Raw genomic sequence first — 16324 nt, 5'->3', positions numbered from 1 at the left:
CCAACCCACTGTAGAAGAAATCAGTTAAGGAAATAGTTTGAAATATGTGTATCCTTGCAGGGAGTTAGATGAGAAGAATGATACCACTCCGTACTCCTTATGGGAGTGGTATCGATCTTCTCATCAAACTCTCGGTACAAAAGGGAATAAATGTATTTCCCAAAATGTTGAATGATAGTAAAAATATGACGCACTATGAGCAGATGTATTCTAGCCTAAAATGTTCCCTACCATATCTTTGGTTGGTATACCATGCAGAGATCTAGTTAGTTGAAACAGGTACATTTTGAAATGTCTACTCGAAACATACTTTTATTTTTAGGCTTGTCTTGATTTGCGTTATGTTTTAAATCTCTATTTACTTCCATTTATTAAAAAAGTGCTCTAGAAATAAAGTGTAGAGCTACTTAAACGGCATAATAATTGAATTCTGTCTTTCATGTGATTATTTTTTTTCACCTTACTGCAATTAATTATCAGTCACTCAGGAAACACACACACACACACACAAACACACACACAATGTAAAAATTGGGTATAAAGAATACCATCCATTAAGGCTTGCTGCTCTTTGGTTTGAAAAAAACAACAACAACAAAACACCACATGAGCTACTTGCCTTTCTACAAAAGAAATTACCCCATGAAGTGAACATGGAATGCAGAATTAACAAGTCTTCGATCTGCCTCGTCAGGGGAACGCGTGATGAATCAAACATCGCATTGCTCTGGAAGGGAGGTATGCTAAGCCAATTTGCCTTTGGGCATGGATGGTGAAACAAACACATGAGGGGAATGTGGAAGAAAGACGAGGAGGAGTGGAAGCGAAAAAACCTGAGCACAGAAAGGAAGAGAGAGCGGGGGGACAGAGGCCGCATTGCAATGAGTGTAAAGAAGGTAATGGAATCTCCTGAGGACCACGGGGAAAGATTAACAAGTGGAGGCCAAGCGTTGGAAAGTATTAGAACCAACTACAGGGGGAGAGAAAGTGAGAGAGAAACACAGATAAATGGGACAGGCAGAAGGTCAGAGAGACGGGGGGGAAAAAAGAGAGGGTAACTGTAGTTGACAGTCCCAAAGGCAGCGGCCCTACTTAACGATTGATTGGTTCTCTAATTAGCCTTTTCCAGTGTGCACCCGGACATCACAGTGACTACTTTATCATGCTGGGAGGATCCCTGCACACATGTGAAAAGACAGGTCCCCCAGAGGTTGGCTCTCCTCATTCAACATGAGCCTGCCGGGAAACCCAGCTGAGGTATTTTTATATGTGATGTTTCAACCGACGTTGATGTTTTCACTTAGGAGCGCCCTGTCTTTATCTGCATCTAACTGCATACATTTAAATAAAATTATTTACTGTAGCCTGCCTTTTGCTATGTAACCCCCATGCTCATTAGCGCGAACAACAATTTCTCTTTTCACCGCATCGTACATTGGTAACGTTTATGCCTCACATATATTCATCGCAGTTAGTTGTTTAATAATGCTTGTTTCATTGTATCTGCATACCTTTGGGAAACAGTTATGGTAATTTTCCCTTTCAAAAACATTTTTTTTTTTTTTTTGTGTGCCTAATTTGGATTCTGCACATAGCGTCCCAAATGTTCGTGTTCTTGTTTTATGTGGAAAAGTAAAGGAACACTTTCAAAATCGGCAACATGCAGCCAGCAAAGAGTTTAGGAAACAGTTGTTGGATTTGTAATGTTGATGTTAAGTATAATTTAATTAAATTATCTTTGCTTATGAACTGTGAACATCATGAACTAACAAATTAACTAACATATAAATGAATAAATAACATATAAAACTTATGACATGATTTCTGAGGTATGCGTAACACTATCATAGATCTTATAGCAGTTCAGATCATTCTGCAAATGAACAGAGCCGAACTGACACTGTGCCTCTTTTATGTCCTAATGCAAGCATGTAAGGATATCGTAATCTGAACTGCAATTTGATTTCCACACAAAGTAAAAAAAGCATTTGGTCTGAAAGACTGAACCTCGTCAGACATGGCTAAAGCTTCTATAAATATACACACAAACAATTAAAACAACAGAAAAACAGGAAGGAATATGCAGAAATGGAAATAATGATGGTGTGGAGATGAAAAGGAGAAAGTCAGAACACAGTGGATTGAGAGGAAGAGTGCTCAGCGGTGTTTGGGCTGTTGGAGTTCAATTGGTTCGTCTGCTGAACATCTGCTGCCATGTTCAGTTCACTCGTTCCATTTTCAGCACGGTTCGTACTTGTTGTCGAGTTGATTTGGACTGCAGAGCTGGAGACGGCTGTTTTTGGCGGGCTCTGCTCATCCCGGGGATCAGAGTGCTGCGGTTTGTTAGCCCCCTCCGATTCTTCAGTCACTTGTGGTTTCTTGTGAAACTTGGGCACCTTGGAAGTTTTGTCTACTTGGCTGTACAGATTGGCAACAGACCTTTCTATGTCGGCTAGATTCTGGATGTTTTTCAGGATCCCTTTAAGCTCCTTCTTCCTGACATCCGCTTGTGACGGGTCAAGGGGAGGAGGGCGTTTACGCTCTGAGACGGGGCGAAGCGAGGACGCGGGCGGCAAGGACGTCGGGACAAACTGGACTACCGGCCGCAAATGATCGCTGATAGCCGGCGAGGATGGGAATTGGGGAGGAGGAGGAGGAGGAGGCGGGGGAGGAAGAGGCGGGGGAGGTGGGGGTGCAACCTGTTTATTGACTGGAGGAGGGGAGGAGTGAGGGGTGTATTGAGGTTCATGAAGGTAAGGGGGTGAAGGTGGAGTAGAAGGTGGACTAGGGGGAAGAGATGCGGGCGGGGAAGGTGGATGTTGCTGTGGGTTAGAAGGAGGAGGAGGAGGGGGATTTTCTGGTGGGTCTGGTATGATCTCCACAGTGATCTGACATGACGGCTGAGCCGTCATGTAGCTGGAGATGCTGGAGCTGAACTTCCTGAGGACGGGCGGAGTCGGTCTCTGGCTGGCCAGGGGCCATGAGTCGTCTCCCTGATTAATGATAATGCTGGGGGGCACGTCCCTGCCCACCGGAGTGGGGCTGTAGGGGTAATCCAGGATGGAGAGCAGAGTTTCTGAGGTCAGCTCCAGAATCTCATCGCTGTCTCTATCTCGGACAACGATGGAAGCGAGGGAGCCTTGTGAGCCTCTGTTTTGCCTGAGGGTCTGTTCATGGAGGGCCTGTTGCTCAAACTGCCTGGCCTGCTCACGGACTGACAGCTTGGTCTCCGAGCCGCCGCTCAGGTGAAGCGTTTCCAAACTCTGCGGCATCCGCATGCTGCCGGTCATGGCTGCTCTGAGTATGTGAAGCTCCCAGTCGTCCGGGTCCATGAGGGCTTGTCTCCTCGGCGCCTCGTAACTGTGCAGCCCCCCGTGAATGCGAGCAGGCATTGACCAGACACAGTCCGGCCCCTCCGAGTGGTGAGGAGAGAAGGCGAACCGCTTCTCAAACGGACTCTCCCCCCGCGCCGAGACCTCGGGACTGCTGTCGTCGTACATGGGGTTGTGAGTGGTGAGCGGGTTGCAGTCAGAGAAGAAGGTCACGTTGCTCTCCGACTTGGGCAAGTTGACGTGCAGCGCTCCGTTGCCGCGGGCTGCAATGGCGCGACAGGCAAAGGTGCTAAGAATCCTCTGGTGTTCGGCCTCCTGAATGACAGACTTTTTAGCCCTGCCCCATTAAAAGGTGGAGGTGAAGAAGAAGAAAAAAAACGTGAAACAGGTGGAGATTGATGGGCTGAGGGTGAGCGAAGCAAAGAAGAAAGAGCGAGGCAAAAGCAACACTGCTATCGTTTGTACCTGCATCTTAACTGATTATGACTCCCTTGTATTGTGACTGTTGCTGAGAACAAGTGAAAAAGATAAGTATTCGAAAGAATTTAAATGAATTCTATTTCTAAACTGTAAAAAGATCATGCCCACAGATGTGCTGGGCTTCGCAAGAGTTGGTATAACGTAAATAACCAACCTCAGCTCATATTCGATGCATAAAGGCAATCAGTCACAAAACTAAGAGGCGTGAAGCTACAAAAGGAGTTGGATGTTTAGTGGGAAGGGAGACTAATGATATCTACTAAGTTCAGTATATGTAAACAAACTTTTCCTGAATACATGGAAGTTAAAGAGTTACTGCTACCACTTCACCAAGGTCAATAAACAAGACAGGGTTTGCCAATTAAAATGTATTAATACACAAGGGTATACAAGGTAGAAGAAAAAACCATCCTACCATTTGAACCAAATAATATCTATATATATAGTCTATGCATATAAGCTCAGCCAAAGCGATAAGCAAAGGGGGAGCTGAGGGTGCTATATTTACAAATTATGATCATAGACCTCCGATGTCATATGTTTGGGGATTACTTACTGCAGTCTGAATCCAGAGAGACAGGGGAATAGAAATGATGGAAAAGATGAAGAACAACAGATGGTAAGAAGACTAAAGCAGAGGTGTAAGAGGTGTCGATGAAACGTGAGCTCAAAGGTGCGTCAATACTGTACTGATTTATTAGCTGTGTGCATCTGAGTGTATGCAGGACTGGTGGCACAAACGTGTGAACACACACACACACACACTCTGTTTTTTATAGAAAACTACACACTAAATATGGAGATTTTAATGGGGATGTTTATAGGACTCTCTCGTCTTAGAAAATAACCTCTAAATAAACGCTGCTTGGCTGCAATACAATCCCCTTTAGAGCTCGTCTCCTGCTCGTTGTCGAGTGTTGGTCGACATCTGTTTTAAAAATTACAAAAGCTCTCGACAGCTTGTTGTTAACTTTTAATGTTTTAATTTTTTTACTTACTTTTTTGCTGTGATTGTGATGCTTATAATAGTATTCTTTAACATGTAGTAAATCAAAATGATTACACCCATTGGGACAGCAGTTTCAATTCAATTTAATTTAATTTACTAATTTAAAATGAATTGAATCAGCAAGTATTAAAAACTCATTCAAGATTCAGGGTAGTATAAAGTGAAAGGTGAAATCGGAGGGCAAAACGTTGGACATAAAGCTCAGGAAGCATGCAATATGGGTTTTAATCAAAGGACCGAATTACATTTTTTTTTTAAAAATAGATTAAGATCAGGCCAGACTCTCTGTTTCTATCTCTAGTTTAAGTTTGTCTAATTTTATGAATGTAAACACACTCTTACCTTAAGAAAAGGTCTTGCAAAAATGCATACACGGTCAAAATAAGAACCTGGTGTTAGTTAAAGTTTCGCCACTGACTACAGTGTGATTCACTTTCATCTAAAGTGGATGATGGTGGATGTCTGAGGTCAACATGCAGAGCTGCCAGTGGTCATTTTTCGAATAGCTGAGGGAAATGATTTTGAATCCAAGATAACAGTTGGAGTAAAAGGCAGTAGTACTAGAATTCGACATGAATTCTTCTGGGTTTTGACTCAGAAGCTCAATGAAAGGAACCAGCAGAGCAACCTGCTCATCATGGGAACAGGTGGTAAGGGAGCTAGATATAATAAAGGGCCAGGGGTTGACTCACATGCTGCTGTCGCCCAGCTCCTCATACAGGTTAGCACTGGGAGCACCTGCTGGAGCTGCTTTCCCTCCCGGTGGTAAAGCCATCTGAATCCTGGCAGTTTTGGCACACTCCGCCTGTCGCCTGTGCAAAGTGTTAACATTTACTTTTACCAAAATATGTGTTTCTGGTTGACATGCAAAATGAAATAAAGAAGAAAAACAAGGAAAAACAATTGCAAAGAAACACACAGAAAAATCGACCCAAAATAAAAGTCCAAGTTAAGAATGAATCCTACTTGGTAAAAAAGTAAGCAGAAGCCAGACACATCACTTATGCATGAAGTCTCTACTATGAATTAAACATGTGTTTTCACAAGGCAAAAAAAAAGAGGCACATGCGCTAACTGTAGTAACATCTATTATCTTATTTTGACTCAAAGCTGCATTCAACTTTTCACCCAAACAAACCTTTCATTAAACTATATCAATGGATTTCCTATAGATAACATGCTAGCAGTCTACTGCAAGCGAGGCCAATATTCATTGCCATCTTAGTCCTGGCTTGTTCCACCGATGCCTGATAAAAATAAATAGCTCGTTCAACTCTCTTCACCGGCTACTTGTTCACCGTGAAAGCTGCACGGAGCTGCAGGTATTGATTCTAAATCGGATTGGCCATGTGAGCAATCCATTCCCCTTTAGGCAGCCATTTGTTTCTGTACTAACACCAAACATGAGGCATGCAACACATGAGTGTTTTTGATGATATGACAATATCGTCCTCTAAGTCTCTTTGAGGAAAATCATGGGAAATTATATTGACTAGTATGATACATAAGAACTGAAAAGTCATTGTAGATTTTAGATATTATAACTGAGATACTAATATACTTTTCTTAACTAGGACTAACATTAATGCACATGCAGAACTGATGTTATCAGGTTTTCTTCAGTATGATGAATGTACAATTGGATGAGTGGATTAAGAGGATATTAATACACAACTCTATGTCTTGATTTTGAGTTGATTTCCCTTTTGAATTTCCAAATGAATCCAGACATCCAAATTAAACATTCATTCCGTAGCCGACGTTTTAAAAGGGTGGCGTAAGCCAGCATGCATTTTCACCATCATCTTTGCACAGTCAACTCATCTTTAAATAATGGATAATGAAGGTGAGAGAAACTATACACATACACCCACTTCAAGGAATGAAAGAGCAATCACTTGTAAAACACGACGAAGAAGAATCACTTACTCTTTGAACCTGGTTAAAGGTTTTGATTCAGAAGAAATGACAGGAAGAGAAAGAGGTTGGAGACAAAGAAAGACAAGTCATTATATTATTTTTTAAGAGTGTAACCCTGTAATATGTTAATGCTAGGAAGTACTTAATGTTGAGAGATGACAGACACATTTGATTAAATAATCAACATCATTCATGCAGTCCTTTCTCAGACAACAAATTATATTCATATTACATCCAATTATCGTTTTAACAACAAAACAGGAGAAAACTTTCTGTATGTTCTCTCCCATTTCCATGCAAAAGCAGGAAGCACTCAAGCCTCCAGCAGCGACTCCAGGGCTACATGCAAAAAAAGCTGTGTGTGTGTTTTTTTCTTCTTCTTAAGTGAATCTTCCATGCTTCATATCACCATCACTTATTCACAACATTCGATTATTCCACATGAATAAACAGGATCATGTTTTAAATATTGCGCTCATTCCCAAATTTTAGGTGAATTATGTTGGAAAAAAACGATTTTCCGAAATTATTTAATTTCACCAAAGAGAAACGTGGCATCAAAGTGCCATCTGCCGTGACAGTTTGTGCGATGGGTCTAATGTCACCATTGACAGCTTTCTGCTGTGTGTTTGGTCTGTTCGTGTGCGAGAGGACAACCACTCAGCCCCATCTGCCGCGAATAAACATTCCGTGAACAGTGATGTTCGGGGGAACAGTGATGCCAGCATGCCAACGAGGGGATATAGGACGGCCCGGCTCCTGCCAAGCAAGAGTTCAACCGTCTCACCTTCGAACAGCGTAAACTGAACACTCACGCGTGTGTGAGAGTGGTAGAACAAGCCAGACGCTGTGTATTGTGCGCGTGCAAGGCCCTAGGAGAATACGTAGCGTGCGGACGCGCTGTGACGGTCACAAATGGCTGTAGATATTTGTCACAAATGAGTGTTAATTAATCTGCTTTCACAGAGCATGAGCAGGGAGATTAGCCCAGCAGAGTGCGCAGTCAGCATGTCTGATAAGAGAAAGACACAGATAGAGAGGCAGAGAGAGAGAGAGAGAGAGAGAGAGAGAGAGAGAGAGAGAGAGAGAGAGAGAGAGAGAGAGAGAGAGAGAGACACAAACACAAGAAGGCAGCAACCAAGTGCTCTCGATTTATCTTAAATGCTTGACAAATGCCCTTTTCATCATCGCTGTTTGTGGGGTACAGAATGTAAACAATAGTTTACATTATTATGATAAAAACAACAATAAATATGTGATTTGTCTGTGAGGAGAAAACACTTTCCCTCAAATCAAGTGTAACACAGCATCTCCTATGACAATGGTCTGCTTAATTAAAATGTATTCCCCCCTCTTAATTCCATGACAACCGGTTAAATGTGATTAATCTATCGCAGAAGCCAGCGATGATTACTGTGGGCGAGAGCACTCACTGTTTGTAGGTGACCATGACGATGAGGATGGCGGGGATGCAGCAGAGGATGATGATGATGGCCAGGGCCAGGAGGGCTCCCTCCGTGTAGCCCACAGCCTGGGCCGCCTTCTTCACACTGGCCACGATGTCTGGGGAGCGGATCTCCAGGATGCGGCCGCCCTCGCCCAGGTACGGCTGGAACTCCTTGTTTATTTCCAACACGTTCCCATCGAGAAATCTGTGATTTATTATAAACAGTGAGAACAAGATATGAAGTGTTTGTTTTTTTTTGCAGCACAGTTATTCTTCTTAATCTTAATCTAGAACTCTTGAATATACTTTTTATCTTAATGCAGCTATAATCTATATTTTTGGGGAGAAACAATGTATCAAATGATTATGTGAAAACAATGAGAGAATGTGAAAGGAGTTTCTCACTAGTGATGAACCTAACAAGAATAATCACCTGAAGCTGCATCCCTGCTTTACAAAACTAGCTATAAAACAAACAATAGCTCATTGTTTCATTGTTAAGCTGTCCGACCTACTCTCACAGTTCTTATAGTGTCTTTTTTCATTGCAGCAGGCAGCTGTTTTCTCAGGAAAAGTTTGGAAAACCACTATCGACTTATGGCAGATGGCACAGTTAGTAACTTGTGATGAGCTAAAGAGTCAGCCAGCCGTCAGAAGTTGGTACAGACCAGACTGCAACTTTGGGGTCTGAATAATGAAGCATAAGTGCATTCGACTTGCATTCTTTCTAATAACCAGCAGAGGGCGACTCCTCTGGTTGCAAAAATAACTAAAACTATATTTATGACTTCAATAAACATTGCAAACATGAGCTTATGGTCTCATTTGCTACTTTCAAGTTTTATTGAAAGTGTTGCCTTGCCTTATTAAACACAGCAAGATGTTCATTTAGTAAATTATGGTCCCATTTACAGCAATATAGCCGATAAAGCAGGGTATGCCTTAGGGCATACCTGTGATTCTGGGTCTGGGAGTCGTCTGTGTTTTCGTTTTACTACTTGAGTTTGAGAAAGTCAATTATAACCTTTTTGGTCGCCTAAAAATGTCTTCAGCGTTCAGTGTACTTATCTCCACCCTCTCGTGTCATATCTGGTTGCAAAGAGCCAAGATGGTGATGGCTAAAATACATAATTTGAGGCTTCAAAACACAAACAATGGATGACATCAACGGTGACTATATCCTCTTCTTAAACTATAGTCCAGGTGGAGACCCAAAATGGAGCTAAAAAAAGAGTGTCTCCAAATTAATATATGAATATACATTTTATGTAACTGCTGGGTTTGTAAATACCATACGTAACTGCTTACTAAAAAGTTTGCCATCTCAACTCAAATGGTAATATGTCAGTGTTGTGTACAACTTCTTTCCGCTGCCTCAAAATTGACAACAACAGCAAAAAATTAAATATTGCAGGTTTAACTATCTAATTTGTTGAGAAGGGATTATTTCAAGGTCAGTGGCCTCTGGCCATTTAGATAATCTCATTATGAATGTGACAGGCGATCTGCATACTGCTCAGAGAAATTCATTTGTTATCTTGAGGCTCAAATGATTTGTCAAAAGTTAGAAGATGAAGATAAATGATATACTTCATGTGACCTTTCTACTAAAGAAATGTTATTTTTAACTTCTACAGAGTTTCAATAAGAGACATGCGGCAAAATTTGCATAAGTATTGTAGTAAAATAACCATGCATGCAAGCACTCCACGCGCTGTTCTTCCGTCATTTTCCTTACAATAACCGGGGCGGCTTTCAAACATTCTGCTTCACAAAGGAGTGAGCACACTGCCACATCCAATTACTGTCATTTTTGTTTTTCTATAGGTGAATAAATGAGACGAGATGAAGGTTATCAACTGGCTTCTTGGGCAATCTATCCTCCAGAGAAGTCAAGCGGTAGAGTGCGCTGTATTCAAGGTGGCATAAGGACACTCTATAATGCAAGAATTCACTCACTATGTTGCCTTTCTCTTTCTCCCTCAGTGATCTGACAGCAAAGTCACAGATATATTACATGCAATTACCCCACAACACTGTCAGACATGGACTGCATGCACAAGAAGCCTTTCTCCTCCACTCTGTTGTTCCTGTCACTATCTGTATATAAAGTAGCAGACTCGTATTAAAGCTGGGCTGTAGCAAGCCTCTCCTAAAATTGCCTTGGCTCTCTTAAAAGCTGCCACTTGTGATAATGGCTAAAATGACTAGTTTTTGGTTGAAGCTGAGAAGGCTGCTCTTATGACACAAGTGCCGCACTTCCAATGGCTCCAGCCTCCATTTAAAAGACAGCTAAGGCACCTCTCTCATAGTCAAGGACGTCAAGATAGTGCTTATAGATGAATTCACTACATGCACAAAGCACATCTTAATGTCATTTGAGTGGAGCATTTACAAATGAACACAAATGGTCTCATTTCAAAGAGAAGGAGGGTGATTTCCTCGAAGTCACGCACCAACGCAAACCAACATTTGCAGTTATAAGGATTCAGAAAGATAGAGGGTGGTGTCAGATAGCTCAATGTAAGGCAAGCAGAAGAGAAAATTGGCAGAGTGAAGGGGACAACTCAGAAGTGGGGGGGGGGGGGTTTCCTACTGATTGGAAACTCTCGTGCTCTGATGGAGTTGCCTTTATAATATCGGTGTCTGATCGGTTTCAGAGAAGGGCTGAAAAACAGGAGCGAGCCAACATTGTTCTTAGGTGTCAGCCTGTGTATTTTCTCTTCTGAAGGGATGAAAAATTGTCATGTAACGGCAACTTTTTTCACTTTTTTCTATGTTGTTTAACAGCACGTGAACATGGCCTCTCAGTGGTACAAGGAATAAGAAATATGTCCCCAAAGAAAAGGAATAAATGTATTGCTGGCACATCTCCAGGCTCTTTGAGGCACTGACATGATGGATTGGATGGACTGATTGAAATACTCCCCGCTTCGCTCTGACTTTGCCCCTCCCTAACATCACCCCCTCCCTTATATCTGCCCCTTTACTATGACATACGAAAGATTTGCTGCACCTGCAGGATAAACAATGTCTTATTAAACAAGTAAAGGCAGAGGAAAAAATGGAGACGCTGTTGAGGAGGAAGCCTACGGGAGCCTGCTGATTCACTGCATGGATGAAGGGTAAAAAGGAAATGTGGGGGAGAAGACATGCAGGACAGCAGGGACATTAGGACATTCATTTGAACCCAAATGTTGGATCGTCGTAATCAAATTCACCCACTCACGTGAAGAGCTCCTTGGGGGAAATGGCCCGGTTGGTGAGCGGGTCAATGGCGTACACCATCAGATCGGACTTACTGTAGTCCTCTAGTTCATAGCCATCGCCATGACGACGCGGCCCGATTGACTCTACAATCACCTTGGCACCTGGGATCTGGTCCTGGATGTGACGCTCCAGGATACTGACATGAACACAAAACTACAAGTCAAACTTGTAGAACTATAAAGAAAGCAATAACGGCATCGATAAAACAAAAAAGAAGCAAATTATGCCTTGACTTATTTAAGCCAATATCCCGGTTGCATTAATTTCTGGCACCTCTGTGCCCAAAGCAATATGATTGCCACCAATCTTAAGTACTCCATTCTGGCAATGATTACGTTACTGGCCTGCATTTTGATTCTCCACATTGGGCTCTTGGCAAAGCAAGGGTTTTGATAATCCTTTTTCAGGCACGGAGAAATCCACACCTCAAATCACAGCCACTAAAGGAAAGCCTTGCCATCTGCCTTTGCCAAGGTGGATAAACAGTTTGAGCACTCAGGTAAAATGGCCCCTCGGTCTTCACCAGCACTGTGCAAAATTGTAGACCTCTCAAATGTTATCAATTCAAAGAGCTTAGCGTGACTAAAGAGCAGTGCCACTTGTGTAGGAGAGACAGAGCATGCTCTTGAAAAACAAATATTAACTCCCAGTTGCCTTTCAGATTGACTAATTTCATTAAACACGGTGCCACTAGAGCTGCAAAAAAGATATTTCATGATTCTCTATCATAAATTAATTATGACCTAGAAAACCGACTATTAACTCTTTGGTCTATGGATACTGAATAACAACCGACAAGTTGTGTGTAACATTAATTTAAATTGGCTCCTGGCAATTATCATGTGAGCAAGCAGAATCATATATGTCACTCCAGGCCTTGTTATATGCAAATGAAGGGTCCACATTGAAACAAGTTCACCTTATATAATAGTACCGCACAAAAAGATACAAATCACTTTTCAGTGTCAATTGCTCCTGAGATCATTGAGCAGAGAGACTATTAAAGGGTAAGGAAATGTACAGAAAGGATGTGTTGCATGGATGAGAGCGGGATAAAAGACTTTTATATTCAAATAAATACAAACATGTACTCCTAACGCTGATATTGGTCTTCTCATTGAGCATGTTCATTTGGTTTCTTTTTCATGTCATTCATGGTAAATGCTGTCTTACCTAATGAGCTGCTCCTTATGCTCTTCCACTAAAGTGGGCGGGACAGTGGAAACCACAACCTGCATGTCCAACGCGTTGACCACGGAAACCTGCGAGAGATTAGAGTTGAGGGAAAGAGAGAATATCAAAAGGTGAAAACAGACAGCAGAAAATCATGATGTTAAAGCTATTAAGCCAACGGGTCACATACAGTATGTCCTGCTGTGAGTTTGGTCGACTCATTCAAAATACTTCTGTCGGTGGATCAAAGGAGATCCTGTAATTGCTTGCTTGCATTGATGCCATCGGGAAAACTTAACAGGACTTAATTCTGATGCTGCATTTAGGTGCATAGGCAAACAGCCTCTGTGGTCCGAAGCCAAATCTGCCATGCGACTCCTGTGAAATTAAGTTTCCTCTTGAAAATTAACGAGCACCATGGTTACGCACTCGCTGCTCTCCAATATCCAGGCAATGTCCCAGACCCGCCTTCTGTCTTGTTAGAGGCTTGTTAGCCAGACATATTTCACTGAAATGAAAAACAAGCCTTCGTACAGCCAGGAAAGATAAGCATTGAATTGGGAGCAAAGATGAGCCCAATCACAGCGTGTGCATGGGGAAATTATTGAGAAAAAGACCGGCACACATAGACGAAATACATTACGGCAAAAACACAGACACAGATAGAGACACGTAATGTCTATCAAGTTAATGCACATGGCTGAAAGAAAGAGTCTAATTGGATGATCAGCCAGTGGCCGAGGCCACATGTTGTGCGTCCTGTACCTACTGTGAATAATGTAATAGACTGGAGCCAAAACATTTAGCCCACACTTAGCAAAAACAGAAAAAAAGCATTATCTAAAATACATCATTATAAAGAGTAACAGAGCAGAAGTTTCAAACTGAATGGACCAAATATACAGATTGTGGTTTTTCTTCAGGCATCTTTTGATGTATTGACAGAATTGAAAAATAGCCTTTCATTCCTAAATTTCTACTCTACTGGATACTCCAGCAATTTGACGTGATTGGTATCAGTCTTCTCATCTAACTGCCGATTAAGCGTACGTCCCAAAATGTTCAACATTTGTGATAAACAATGTAAAATCCTAATCCAAGTTTACTAAAGTGATGTCACTTCAATAGTTTTCTTTCGTAAAACTCCTCCAGAGCTACAGAAGACCTTACTACCTTGTAAAATTGGTGGGATTCTCCTTTGATAAGGCTACTCAACATTAATTATAGACACACAATTAGAAAATTATAGAAATTTCAAACCAGTTCCATATTTTAATGGACTGTTCTCTCCAGATTTACCATGTTGTGAATGCCACATACACCATGCAATCTATCTGGCACTGGTGTTCAGGCACAGTGTGCATGTGCAGTATAATTATATAGACTAGTATAAGCCACAATACTACTTACCACCACTTCAGCACTGCTGCTGAGACCTTTCCCGTAGTCATCCGTGGCAATAACTTCAAACTTGAAGTAGGACCTGCGCATATTTCGAAACATGATGGCCGACTTGACGATGCCCGTGTAGGTCTCGATGACGAAGCTGTCCTGGCCCTCTGGTGTGGGTGGGATAATCAGGCGGTATGCCATCTCACTGTAATTCCCAGTGTCCTTATCGGTGGCCTATGACACACATGTAGCATACACAAACAGTTAGAAAGGGGAAAAAAAACACATTTTATACCCAAACCAATAAGAACATGAGAAAACAATGTGTGGATATTTCAATACAGCCTGAGCTTGAATCCACCAATCATTGCTTGAGCATTTGGCCATCATGGTGGCTCTTTGGTTCCAGATATTATACTTCTGGCCACTTTCCAAATAGCCATATCACAAGAGACATTTGGCAGCTGACAGGGAACACCTGCTGTGACGTCAGTGGACGGGCCGGAAGAGCAATGCGCTTGAAAGTCCAGGCAGGCAGGGTTTTTCTTGTGTGACCCCCCTCATCCCCCAAACCCCAACCCAGCGGTGCATCAATCTTGCTGTTCTGCAGCCATGTGACAAGTCAAAATGATTAAACTTTCCCATCACGATCTGTCCAGTTATAGAACTTATTTTCTTGCATTGCCTTCATTGTACCCACGATTAGTTATCTAATGATGTCATAACCAATGATGGATAACTATTATGACGTTGTTATAAGCTTGCTGGAGTGAGAACCACCAACAGGTTGGCACATTTTTATTAGCTATTAATTGTTCGCCTGTCATGGTCTTGGGTTTGGTCATGCTCCTGTTTTATTTTGAAGTTCCCTGCCTCTCGTTTCCTGTCTGAGGCACACATTCTCACTGGCCACTGAGCTCACACACACAGGCATCAATTTTCAGAGCTCTTGTCTGTAGCAAGTGACACTGATAAATAGGAGCAATCTCTATTTTTTTCTCCAGCTATTGGAAAAGGAGGGGAGCAAGGTCCCAAATGAAAGGACTGCACAAATCAACAGAGTGAGATATCCTCATTGGGTAAAATCTGTGAATATATGTACCGGTATATAAATGGTAAATGGTCCTCATTTATATTGCGCTTTTATCCAAAGCACTTTACAGTGTTGACTGACATTCACCCATTCATACACACATTCACACCGACGGCGGAGTCAACCACGCAGGGCGACAGCCAGCTCGTATGAAGCAATTAGGGTGAGGCGTCTTGCTCAGGGACACAGGACACACAGCTAGGAGGAGCCGTGGATCGAACCAGCAATCTTACCAGCCAACCCTGCTCTACCTCCTGAGCTAATGCCCCCATATACATGTCACTATAAACAGACAAGAACCAAAGAGATGCTGAGAAAAACAAAAAGTAGTCAAATTACTAAGTGATCAAGTAAGTGCCACAAGGAGGGTGTAATTATGCAAACCAACTTTTAATCTAAACAGCGCACTTTTACCTTGTTAATGAACTTTTTTCAACATAACTTTTCCAAACTACTGCAATTAAAAATAAAGCAAACGTGTCGAGCATTTGCTTCCATAAAAAATAAATAGTCTGGTAGTTACTGCTCGTGACTACTTTATATTAGAGTATGCCAAATGTTGATGGTATTTCTCCAGAGGAAGGGGCGCTCAGCCTCATTACTGATGAAGTCAAGTACAAACACTTCACACTAGCCATACTCCAAAGATGCCTTGGCCTCCGGGGAAATTATATATAGCACTTGACCCATAATTCTACACGTTGGTGTCTACTCCAAGTTAAAGTAAGACTGGGAAAGGATTGCAAACTGGTCGAGTTGTTCAGCCGATGATGATCTACCGTATATCTGAGCCTACACAAAATGGGTTTATACATATTAAGATGTCGTGTGCAATGACGCATCATTTCTAAAACATCTTCATCATTCATGATTTGAAAACAAATTATGATTTTGCTCTGCACTCCTTATCTGAAGGCAGCAATGACTTCCGTCCCTTCTTCAGATTTTAGAATCAACTTTACATATTCACACACACACACACACACACACACACACACACACACACACACACACACACACACACACACACACACACACACACACACACACACACACACACACACACACACACACACACACACACACACACACCAGATTTTAAATTGCTGCTGGACCCACAAATGTATTTTCATTCGAAAGACATTGCAGGTAATAACGTTTAATGGCATCCATGCCAGGTATATATAGTGTGTCGCAATTTGTATGAA

The 16324-nt window shown here is 42.0% G+C and overlaps 2 protein-coding genes across 2 annotated transcripts in view; both read right to left on the bottom strand.

Moving 5' to 3' along the window:
• LOC311021239 (protocadherin-15-like) overlaps positions 1-16324 on the bottom strand; it is a 180109-nt gene that overhangs the window by 6823 nt on the left and 156962 nt on the right. The window contains exons 29-33 of the mRNA XM_084021693.1: positions 14042-14257; positions 12632-12720; positions 11418-11594; positions 8175-8393; positions 5514-5633 (exon numbers count right to left, since the gene is read on the bottom strand). Coding sequence (XP_083877819.1) covers positions 5514-5633; positions 8175-8393; positions 11418-11594; positions 12632-12720; positions 14042-14257 — 821 coding nt within the window. The remainder of the gene's footprint in view (positions 1-5513; positions 5634-8174; positions 8394-11417; positions 11595-12631; positions 12721-14041; positions 14258-16324) is intronic.
• Positions 1911-4364, bottom strand: LOC311021233 (protocadherin-15-like). The gene is made up of 2 exons (XM_084021686.1): positions 4321-4364; positions 1911-3669 (listed from the first exon to the last, which is right to left on the bottom strand). The coding sequence occupies exons 1-2, from the start codon at positions 4347-4349 to the stop codon at positions 2127-2129; spliced, it is 1572 nt and encodes a 523-aa protein (XP_083877812.1). The 5' UTR covers positions 4350-4364; the 3' UTR covers positions 1911-2126.

This window comes from Eutrigla gurnardus, assembly GCF_963514095.1.
Source record: "Eutrigla gurnardus genome assembly, chromosome: 11".
In the NCBI taxonomy this organism is placed as follows: Eukaryota; Metazoa; Chordata; class Actinopteri; order Perciformes; family Triglidae; genus Eutrigla; species Eutrigla gurnardus.
Note: the sequence above shows the minus strand (reverse complement) of the source record. Positions and strands in the feature narration are given on the sequence as shown.

Excerpts from the sequence above, each read along its gene's own strand:
- LOC311021233 (XM_084021686.1), bottom strand. The coding sequence starts at position 4,349 with ATGACATCGGAGGTCTATGATCATAATTT. Across the intron at positions 3,670-4,320 it reads GAGGTCTATGATCATAATTT|GGCTAAAAAGTCTGTCATTC; the intron begins GTAAATATAGCA and ends TTAATGGGGCAG.